At 39.9% G+C, this 10,805-nt stretch overlaps 2 protein-coding genes across 2 annotated transcripts in view; one reads left to right on the top strand and one right to left on the bottom strand.

The window, feature by feature from the left end:
* Positions 1-407, bottom strand: part of LOC307044227 (NLR family CARD domain-containing protein 3-like) — a 31,862-nt gene extending 31,455 nt beyond the window's left edge. The window contains exon 1 of the mRNA XM_079689309.1: positions 309-407. Coding sequence (XP_079545435.1) covers positions 309-376 — 68 coding nt within the window. The 5' untranslated portion in view covers positions 377-407. The remainder of the gene's footprint in view (positions 1-308) is intronic.
* Positions 408-8,716: 8,309 nt separating this feature from the next.
* LOC307044233 (TBC1 domain family member 12-like) overlaps positions 8,717-10,805 on the top strand; it is a 38,743-nt gene continuing 36,654 nt past the window's right edge. The window contains exon 1 of the mRNA XM_079689316.1: positions 8,717-10,220. Coding sequence (XP_079545442.1) covers positions 9,154-10,220 — 1,067 coding nt within the window. The 5' untranslated portion in view covers positions 8,717-9,153. The remainder of the gene's footprint in view (positions 10,221-10,805) is intronic.

The following is a 10,805-nucleotide window of genomic DNA, read 5'->3' as shown; positions in this document are numbered from 1 at the left end:
GCATCATGGAGTTGACTGTGAGCAGAACAGATGTGAAGTAGCTGTAGTTCATGTACAGACCTTAAATGTGGAGTCCAGCTGTGTCTGATGCTGCTGGGCAGACTGACCTCTGGGAACCTCCGAGCTCTGCTGGTCCTCTCTGTGAGGAATCATGAAGAAACAACTCACATTATCTCTGATATGCTTCAGTGGGGCTGGAAATGTGGATTGAGTGCATGTGTGAGCATCAGGAGAAAGGACGGGTTTGCCTGGGCACGGGGCACCAGGTTTAGAAGTAAAGGTTATCATCAAATAACTATCAATTTCACCTTTGACCATCAGAGTGTTGTCCTTCTTTGAATTTAAGAGGAAGATCCATAGACCAGTCACTCTTCATGGACACACAGCTGGGTTCAGGTTCTTCCAGCTTCCCCCTGAAACATGAGGTGAAAACAGGAAATAATCTAGAATTGTCAAAAAAGGTCCGGTCCTAACTCTTCCTGAACACTTTGCCTTAACCTCTGTGACAAATGTCTTGGGCTCAAGGAAAGGTGTGAAGGAGAATTCATCAGGATTTAGGAGAGAGCTTCAGTGCTAAGAGAATCGCTTGGAGACGTCATTATGATGAGCATGATCTTTGTTTTGTTTTCCTTATTTTATTTTGAAATGCCTTTTCTCCTGGGATCTAGTTCTATTTCGTATATAAAGGTATAAAGGTTGGATCACTGGATTTGTCTGGGCCTCGCACGGAGTACCAACTTTAGCAGCTGTAGAAGTTATTGCCAATTTTTATTTTAAACTAAAACCTCAAAATAACATTTTATAGACACATGAATTGGTACAAAGGTTAAAGGGCAGTGATATCACTCATCCTTGACTATCAGCAACACTAAATACTAAGAAGTGCCACGCACCAAAATGAAAGTAATCAGTGACTGTAATCTTTGATTAAGGTTTAACAATTACATTTAATTTGATCAAGAGCTGTTTAATTGTTCAATAGAGCACCAGGTGAAGAGCAAAACACCACACAGCAATTACACATTTTAGAAATGAGAAGCAAAAACTGCTGCAAATACAGGGAAACATTGACCTCCGACTGACGAGGAGCAATGGGAAACACTCAGGTATGTATTCACACAGAGCTGATCATAAGCTGGAGTAGACGTCCACACAGTTGAGTTTCCCTCCCTTTGGACGCAAGCTGCAGGATTACAAAACTCCAGCTTTACTTAAGAAGGAAAGAAATGTAACTCAGATGAGAAACACTGAAGGTAAACATGACCCTGATTTCTTTATTTAAAGAAACCTTCATCAGATTCAGAAACAGGTTTATTGCCAAGTTGGTGTTTATGGTGCTTAAAGCTTTCAAACCTGATACGCCTTATAAATGATCAAAGCTGCTTTTATTAGAAAGGAACCAGAGAAGTGTCTCACCAAGAAAATTCAACAGAGCCACACTTTCTTAGCTGGGTCAATACAACCTGAAAGCAGAGCAGCAGGTACCATGAAGGGGGTTATCAACTTTTAATCCTCACCTTTGACCAACAGAGTGTCGTCCATCTTTGAAGCGCATAGGTTTGTCCATAGACCAGTCACTCTTCATGGACACACAGCTGGGTTCAGGTTCCTCCAGCCTCCTCCTGAAACATGAGAAACAAACAGTTAGGAATCTGGACCGTCACAATGGTCCTAAATACTATTCATATTAGAATGTGTTTAATAAACAGGGGCCATGCTTATAAATACATGAATCTCAAAGAAGGGATGAGTTATGCCAGATTAAGATCATTTCTATCTGCAGTCCTTAGACAGGGACGCACATAATGGTCATCGAACACTTAAAACATCTCCTAGTCTCCATCACACTAACACTTAGTCAGATCAGAGCTCAGAGCACCATATAACAACATGAGAATACTTTATGATCAGATCAAGTCTGACATGCTTCTGGCATCACAGCAGCTCCTTTAGCAACGTCAACGAGGACAAACATCAAGACAAGAAACAAGGAAACAGATATTTACCATAACAACACAGTCACTGAAGACACCATGTTCATCTGACCTGGGATATCACTCATTACATAATCATGGTTGGGTCAGAGATAACGTGGTTGGCCAGCCTCTAAAGGTTGTGATGGTAGGATGATTCAGAGAGGCTCTCAAATGTTGACCTACGACCTTTGAGCAGATTCTCTGATAGACTGGTGGAGCAGTTTTGATTTTAAAGAGGTGGACCTGTACCGTGTAGTATTACAGTACTGCAAAATACTCTAAAATCACAGATGTAAAAAATAAAACTTTATCTACTCTCTACTCTATTATTTGTTTTGTCTTTTTCAGATTCTATGTGGTCTTTCTAGAAGAGAAGGGTATGTCAGGACACCCACGTATTTATAAGAAAGTACCTGCGTGATTTTCTCAGTAAGTGTTACAACAGGGACAGATATATTTACCCTGTTTCATCAGAATACTTGAGAATATATTGATTTGGTGAGCCTGTCCGAACTCTAGTCCGGAGCTGTTTGATTGGATCTCAGCAGGTTTGGTTATCTCCTGCCACCTTTTTCTTTTTCAGTATTCTCTATTTTACTGATCTGCAGTAGAACACCAATATATGAGGCACAAAGACAGAGAAGACGGCACATACAAGAGGGTACTGTGGTGAATGAAGTCATGTATTTATTTGACTACCCAATGCTCTCTCATTGCCTCCCATTTATTCCTAATGTGATACCTGCTCATTCTACAGCATTTAGGTCTGAAACTCTACCATAATGATGGAAAACCACTTTAGTTTGTGGCAGTGCTTGAATTGGGCCGGTACTCACCGGTACGCAGTACCGGCACTTCTGATTTTTACCCATGTGGTACCGGCACTTCTTACTGAGTACCGGCACCTTGCCGGTACTCAGCCGCCGGCAATATACGTATATATTGTAAACGCAACGCAGCGCAAATGTGGGTCTGACTCTGCCTCACAGAGGGTGACTGGCTGTCTACATGACGTGGCCTGCCGACATTGCCACTTTCATACAGATCATACTAATGCCCTCGATTGGTCTCTGTGTGTCATTCAAGCTCGGGAGGGTGTGTGTTGGTGTATGTGTGTGGCGCGAGCGAGCGAGAAAAGCGTGCGCACCGGTTACGTGTATTGTTGTTAGCATCTGGTGCTAGCTAGCTGCGCTAACGGATATAAGGAGCTGTTTCAACAACAAGGTGGAGGGAGAGTCCTTTGCTGTCAGACTGAGAGGCTGATAACTACAGCTCTGGTGAGGTAAATTACTCTCTGAGTCTTTAGATAGTTAACTTAGTTTAAGTTATCTCAGTGGGTCTCAAACGGTTCGGTCACAATTTATGTAAACACATATTTCCATTTGAGGGGGTAGTGATTAGTAAAATATGCATCAATAATACAAACAAAATGTTAACTAGGTGAAAAAAGGTAAGATAAACTTGTTGAGAGCTAAAACTAGTCTTTGCTGTTGCCTCAAAGAGGAGCAGGGGGGAGAGGAGGGAGACAGGAGAGGCCGATTCAGGAGCCCAGACACACTCACAACTATAAATGAACCAAAAACAAATAAATAAACAAGTTTCAATGTTTTTTCATATTGGATATTGTATGTTATTGGTTATGGCCATGTACTTATGATTTTATGATTATTTAAATGTGTACATTTTTGTTTCATATGGGTGTAGCCTCTTTATTTCCCCCTCAAAATGCACCAGATTGATGCATTTAAGTCCAACATTTAAAAAAAAATCTTACCGGGGGAGCATGCCCCCGGACCCCCCTATAGGATTTGAGGCCCAGCCCTACTGTTCCCAAATAGATTTGCAATTTTTTTTAAATAGTAACCCATCTCCATATGTTTCTTTTGGGGTAGTAGATTTAAACTAGAGGGCTATCACTTTGTGCAGCAACGCTATTGACAAATAAATCCAGCAAAATGGCACAAAAAACTGGTAGTGGCCTCAGGGACGAGGAGTCATCTAACCAGCCAGTAGGAGTCAAGCTTTACTTTCTTTTATATCCATAAAGAAAAAGTAAATCTGTTTACAGTTGTTTCATTATGGATGTTGAGAGACATCCATATATCTCTTCATTTTTCTCTCAAATTGCACCAGATTGATGCATCTAACTTCAATATTTAAAAAAAAATGTTCCCGGGGGAGCATGCCCCTGGACCCCCCTAGACTAGAGGGTGTCAGGTCCACTCCCTACTTATAAAAATAGCACTTTACCACTGCACCCCCTCTAATCTCAGATGCACCCTGAGTCATTTTGTTTAAGTACAGTGAGCCTCTCTAAAATATACAGTAAAGAGACAAACCCACCAGCATTATAGGATATAGCCTACTATGACTTTGTGCCAAATACCTGTTGCTGATTTAGAGTACTGGCACCTTTTTTATTCCAATTCAAGCACTGGTTTGTGGACAAATTGAACTGTATTTATTGTTTAAACAGTGCTTTAAATATTTTACCTGCTATGGTATTGAAGGCTTCTTTTATTGAGCCTCTCTGACACGTTACACTCTGGCTTCAGGCTGAACACACCTTGGTAGTCCCTCCCTCAGCTTCAATAAGAAGTCTCTGTTCTTCAGTAACAACAAGTTTTCTACTGCTGCTGATATAATGAAGTCACATGACGTCCACTTACTCTGTCTCTGAAGGGCGGCCTTTAAAATATAAAGGTTCATCTCTAGACCGGTCACTCTTCATGGACACACAGCTGGGTCCAGGTCCAGATCCAGGTCCAGGTCCAGGTCCAGATCCAGGTCCAGGTCCAGGTCCAGGTCCAGGTCCAGGTCCAGGTCCAGGTCCAGGTCCAGGTCCAGGTCCAGGTCCATGCTGCTGCTCTGGGCTTCAACACAACACACACACAGAGTGTGAATAATGCCTGCTGAGCTCTGGAGGAGAGGACAGTCAGAGGTCTTCATCTCACCTCTGAGCTTTGGTGAGGCGTTCAGGGTCCCCACTCAGAGCGGGTTCAGTGTCCTCGCAGGGATTCATAGCAGAGCTCACACCTTCACACACACACAACCACCTGCTGGAGAACCACACATTATCTCATCAGGACACAGAGCTCTCACACCTCCAAACTAAAACACTCATGAGACAGTTTCCATGTTGTTGGCTCTGTGAGCTACAGCGTCTTAAAGACACTCTCAATGCTCTGTGGTCTTCAGGACGGTTTGAAGACTTCAGGAACATCCTTCATGTGGATTATTCTTGGCCTTTCTGTGCAGATCACTTCTATTGGACGGACTCTGAAGAGCTCACCAAGCCTTCAAATCTTCCTCTGTTTCAGAGGTTCATACATTTTAAACAACCAACAGGAAACTGTGTTTGGAGTTCAGAGCAGAAGATTTGGAGGGTAAAAAATAAAGATGACCAAAATAAATGTATTGATTTTTTTTTTTTAAACGAACAATAAATTGATGTTCTGTATTATTTTAGGTCCTTTAATAAAGGAACACACTAGTAGTTTGTGATTGGACAGAGAAGAGTCTGCTTATTGTCCTGAGTCAGTGGTGAGGACCAATCAGAGCAGAGGAAGCTCCACCAGATGGAGCTGATGCAGGATTTCACTGCTGCACCTTGACTCAGGTGTTGTACTTCAGTTCAGCTTTTAGGTACTTTAGTTCACTTCATTACCTGCTACTTTATTCTTCTACCATTCTACATCTTAAAAGCAAGTATTCTACTTTTTCTGAAGTACATGTATGTGATAACTTAAGTTAAGAAAAAATGTCAAATCTAGATTAATCACACTAAATATAATCACCAGAATATCATGCAATAAATATATATTAAAATATTCTGGTGCAGAATGAGTACTTTTGTACTTTAAGTATATTTTTATGTTTAAACTTGTACTTTAGTGAAGTGTTGAATAGAGGACCTGTAACAGATTATTATCACTCTGTGGTTTCACTAATGTTTCTGAAACTAAAGATCTGAGTCCTTCGTCCTCCTCTGTGAGAAACAAGAAACCAGCTGCAGTTCCTCAGAGTGACCACTGGAGGTCCTCCTCCTCCTTCTTCTTCCTCCTCCATCCTCTTCCATATTTGATACTCTTCCCGACTGAATTGAACACACCTATTTTGTTGGTTTGTTGACGTGTTTGTTTGAGTTTTCTTTTTTGATAGTGAAGACTAAGAAACAAAATGGCTTCCGTCCTGCTCAGCTGGTGTTTAACACAGAACACCTGAAGAGAAGACTACAACAGAGAAAGAGTCCCTCACAGTTTCATCAGAAGCTAAAACCTTAATGTGCTCTGTGAAAACAGAAAACTTAGAAATATGTTAAAAGTCTGTCAGCAAAAGTAGTGAAACAGTTCCCGTTGAATGACAGTTTATAGAATATATTCTAATGCCATCAGATACAGATATTGCCTGTAAGTACATGTTGTAACTTTACAGTCTAGTACAAGTACACTTCTTCATTATCAGGACACATGTAACAAGGTGAGAATACTGCATTAAGACGTTTGAGTTTCACTGTTTAGACTTTAGATCAGAGTTCCTGAGGGGGGGTCAGGAGGGTGTGTTGATCGTGTGTGTGTGTGTGTGTGTGTGTGTGTGTGTGTATGTGTGTGTGTGTGTGTGTGTGTATGTGTGTGTGTGTGTGTGCCTGATTGTGAAACTGTTGATTTAGCAGCTTTTTGATAGAAAGTGCAGCAGCTGCAGACGGTGGTCAGACTGACGATGAGGAGGAGGGATTCATCATCACTTCTTTATGGCTTTTCATTTGTTTTTGAGGAACTGAATAATTTTCCATCAGCTGTTTGAGTCTGACCTCAACAACTTCACATTTCAGAGGCTACAGGGAAACACAATAATAATAATAATAATAATAATAATAATAATAATAATAATAATAAATTGTTACAATAATCTCAGTGACTGCAAATAAGTCACAAAATGGGAAAACTGCATTAAATAACATAAATATTACAGATGTTAAAAAAATAACTCTTCTAACTTATAAAATATATAGTTCATAGAAATATATTCCGTAAAAATATATTTAGCAAAAATAACGAAATTAAATAACATTTACAAAAGTTTATCAAAGGGGACCTGTCATGCAAAATGCACTTTCTGATTACTTTTATACATAAACGTGTGTCCCCGGTGTGTCAGGGAACTCACAAAGTGTCCGAAAATAAAACCATCTCTCTTTTCCTCCGTACCCAAATCTCTAAAATGGGGGTACAACGAGCTAATCCAGATTTGCCGCCGATATGACGATATTTACGTCATATCGGATGGCACCCACGCTGTGGACCCACAGAAAGTTGCTATCAGAAACAATGCTCGACTGTCAGAGCTAACCTGTACTGGAGAGCATGTGTGTGAAGAAGCAGGAAATAAAAAGGAACTCACCTTGTGGTATAACCGGCAAGAGAGAAATCCTTTGAGCTCCATACTGTTTCAGAAATAATCCTTGAAATGGCGTTTCATCACGGCAGCATTTAGTTTAGACAGTAGCTGCCGGGTCCCGCATGAGCTCAGCGCCCTTTTTAAAAAAAAAGCTTTATACCCTGAATCATCTCTTTTGAAACAGGAAGTGAAATAGAGGGATATGAGGCATGGCTAGAATGGGTGATCTGTTTGGTATTTTGAGCAAAACACTTCATAGACATGTTTTTTATTCATTTGTATATATCTGAGACCTATGCTATTGCCTAAATATGACATGATTGGTGACCTTTAAAACAATTAAATATTTGATGTTTCATCCTAAATGTTTTTTTTGTGTCAAAAAATATGAAGCAATTCATTAATCTATTAATATTTTTAATAAAATATATTAAAGTTTGGTTTCTGTAATACAATATAAATTAATGTATTAATCAATCATTATATTTTATCAAATATATTTTATAGAAATTGTTTTGATACAAATTGATGTTATAACAATTATAATATGTTTAATTATATGTTTGTACTTGGAATCATGTCAGACTTCATTGAAAATATTAACCAAATTACATTTCTATTATTTTATAGCTTGTAAAAACTCACTCTTCATAAATATTAAATGTCTTTTTGTAATCTCTAACCAATTAAAATTCTAAATGTGAAATAATCTTTTTTAGTTTATTATAACCAGCAGTATTTATTAACCCCTTTGTCTGTCTTTCAGGAGCCTATTTTCCAGGAAAGCCAAGATACTTTCTCATGCGCTCGGGACACTAACCCGTTATCGCGACTTTTGCATTTCCCTTTATTTTAGGGGGTCCGTATATTTATTTAATTTACTTAATTAATTTTATTTAATTAATTTTATTTAATTAATTTAATTTAATTAATTTAATTTAATTAATTTAATTAATTTAATTAATTTAATTTAATTTATTTATTTATTTATTTTATTTATTTTATTTATTTTATTTATTTTATTTATTTTATTTATTTTATTTTATTTTATGGATTTATTTTTATTTATTTTTTTATTTATGTATTTATTTTTATTTATTTATTTTTAATTTATTTAATTTATTTAATTTATTTAATTTATTTAATTTATTTTATTTATTTAATTTATTTTATTTATTTAATTTATTTTAATCTATTGTTATTTATTATATCTCGTGGTCATTGCTTCTCGTCCCCTGTTGTTCACACTCCGCACAGTAGGTGGCGGTAACGCCCCTTAAACGTTGAGTGCCGCCCGCCATTAAACAAGAAGAAGAAGAGGAGGAGAAGAAGGGTGACGTCATTGTTGGGGTATTTTTCCAAGATGGCGGTGGACTGTGGCTGGAATTCTGCAGCTAAAACAATCGGAGGATTTAAATAAAGAGGGATAACAAAATATAACTATTGGTATCTTTCAAAGACACGTTAACACAGTGATTGTCAGGTAACGTGGCTGAAATGGTAGCCCAAGAAGAAGCTATGTTTTGGATTTATCTTAAATCTTCCTAATGCATATTTTTCAGGGTGAATTCGGTGCAAAAATAATTAAGGATTTTAGTGTTTTTTGTAGTCATTATTTGGGAGAAACCGGGCTTATTAGGAGGTAATGTGGTTAAAATGGTAGCCTCTTCCTCCGGGAACAAGAAAACCTGCTGCTTTTGTTGCGGATCCACCGGACGGGAGGGGGTCTCTGCGGGATTTTACACCCAGGTTTGAGGCTCTTTATTCGGACGGAGTGGTCATGGAAACACCGGTGGAGAACGGAGGTGTCGATCTCAACGAAAACGGAGGGGGATACATTGGAGGTCAGGAAACCGGGAAGGGTCATATGTTTTACGTGACCGGTAACGGGAGGCATGTAAACGGGGAGAAGCCGGCCACACAGAACCGGGAGATCATGTTGGATCTGGAGTATCTTCCCCCGGACAGAGGTGTGATTTCTGGGGTCCTGAACGGATTCACAGAGTCACTGGAGGAGCCGAAGACCGAGGAGGGGGAAGGAGAGGAGGGCCAGGCTTCCTGTCTGGGGGAGAACCGGGACGAAACCCTGGGAGAAGACGCGCATGACATCAGAAATCAGCTTCAATACACCGGGAAACACCTCGTCCAGGACAGCGGTTCTTCTACAGGTTCTTCCACCGGTTCTTCCTCCCCAAACATGCAAAACGGGGGTGTTGACAGCGGTCATCCTGATGCAGAAATCTCTCACTTTAACCTGGGTTTTTGCAACGTGGACTGTGAGGAGGAGAAGGTAGTTGCTTATGGTGGTTTTTTGCACAACACATCTGATTTGCAGGATGAAAACACAACTAATATTTGTATAGAACTGGTGGATGAGCAGGAAAACAGTGCAGGTTTGGGAGTTAGCAGCCAAAGTGAATGCACCGGGACATTAGGCTCTCTTTCCCCAGGGGAGGATGCACCATCTGGGGCAGAACTTCCTCCATCTTCCCCCTCTTTACCCCTAGAAGAGAGTGCACCATCTGAGGCAGAACTTCCTCCATCTTCCCCCTCTTTATCCCTGGAGGATTTCAGTGAGCTCAGTTTACCCGTCAGGCCGCAGAGTTTAAGGACTAACTCCAACATGGTGGTTTCCCTCAGCTGTGATGCAACACCTTTATCTCCAGATGATGAAGATGATGATGAAGGGGGTTTTTATTTTGGAGACGAGGAAGACATCCGGAGTGTTTTGGACTCGGGTCGCAGGCAGAGCGCCCCGGATAATCTGCCGAATCCGGCCGAGCAGACGGAGATCTCCGAATCCAGGCTGATGCCAAAGAGGTTCGGCATAGCTGAGTTCTTCACCAGGTAAATCAACGTGTCTGAATCTCACACAAACGCAAGTGTTAGGTAAAAAAAAAAGCAAAACAAAATGATGACAGCAAGTAAACCTGACCTAATTTACTCATATTCGATTTAAGATTTGACCTAAAAGGCCCATATTCTGTTTATCAGTATGTAGTGTCTCTACTTTAAAGAGTCCTCTTCTGCTGATGTTCAGGTGTATATCAGTATGTAGTGTCTCTACTTTAAAGAGTCCTCTCCTGCTGATGTTCAGGTGTATATCAGTATGTAGTGTCTCTGCTTTAAAGAGTCCTCTCCTGCTGATGTTCAGGTGTATATCAGTATGTAGTGTCTCTATTTTAAAGAGTCCTCTTCTGCTGATGTTCAGGTGTATATCAGTATGTAGTGTCTCTACTTTAAAGAGTCCTCTCCTGCTGATGTTCAGGTGTATATCAGTATGTAGTGTCTCTACTTTAAAGAGTCCTCTGCTGCTGATGTTCAGGTGTATATCAGTATGTAGTGTCTCTACTTTAAAGAGTCCTCTCCTGCTGATGTTCAGGTGTATATCAGTATGTAGTGTCTCTACTTTAAAGAGTCCTCTCCTGCTGA

This window comes from Notothenia rossii, assembly GCF_949606895.1.
Source record: "Notothenia rossii genome assembly, chromosome: 6".
NCBI classification, from domain to species: domain Eukaryota; kingdom Metazoa; phylum Chordata; class Actinopteri; order Perciformes; family Nototheniidae; genus Notothenia; species Notothenia rossii.
Note: the sequence above shows the minus strand (reverse complement) of the source record. Positions and strands in the feature narration are given on the sequence as shown.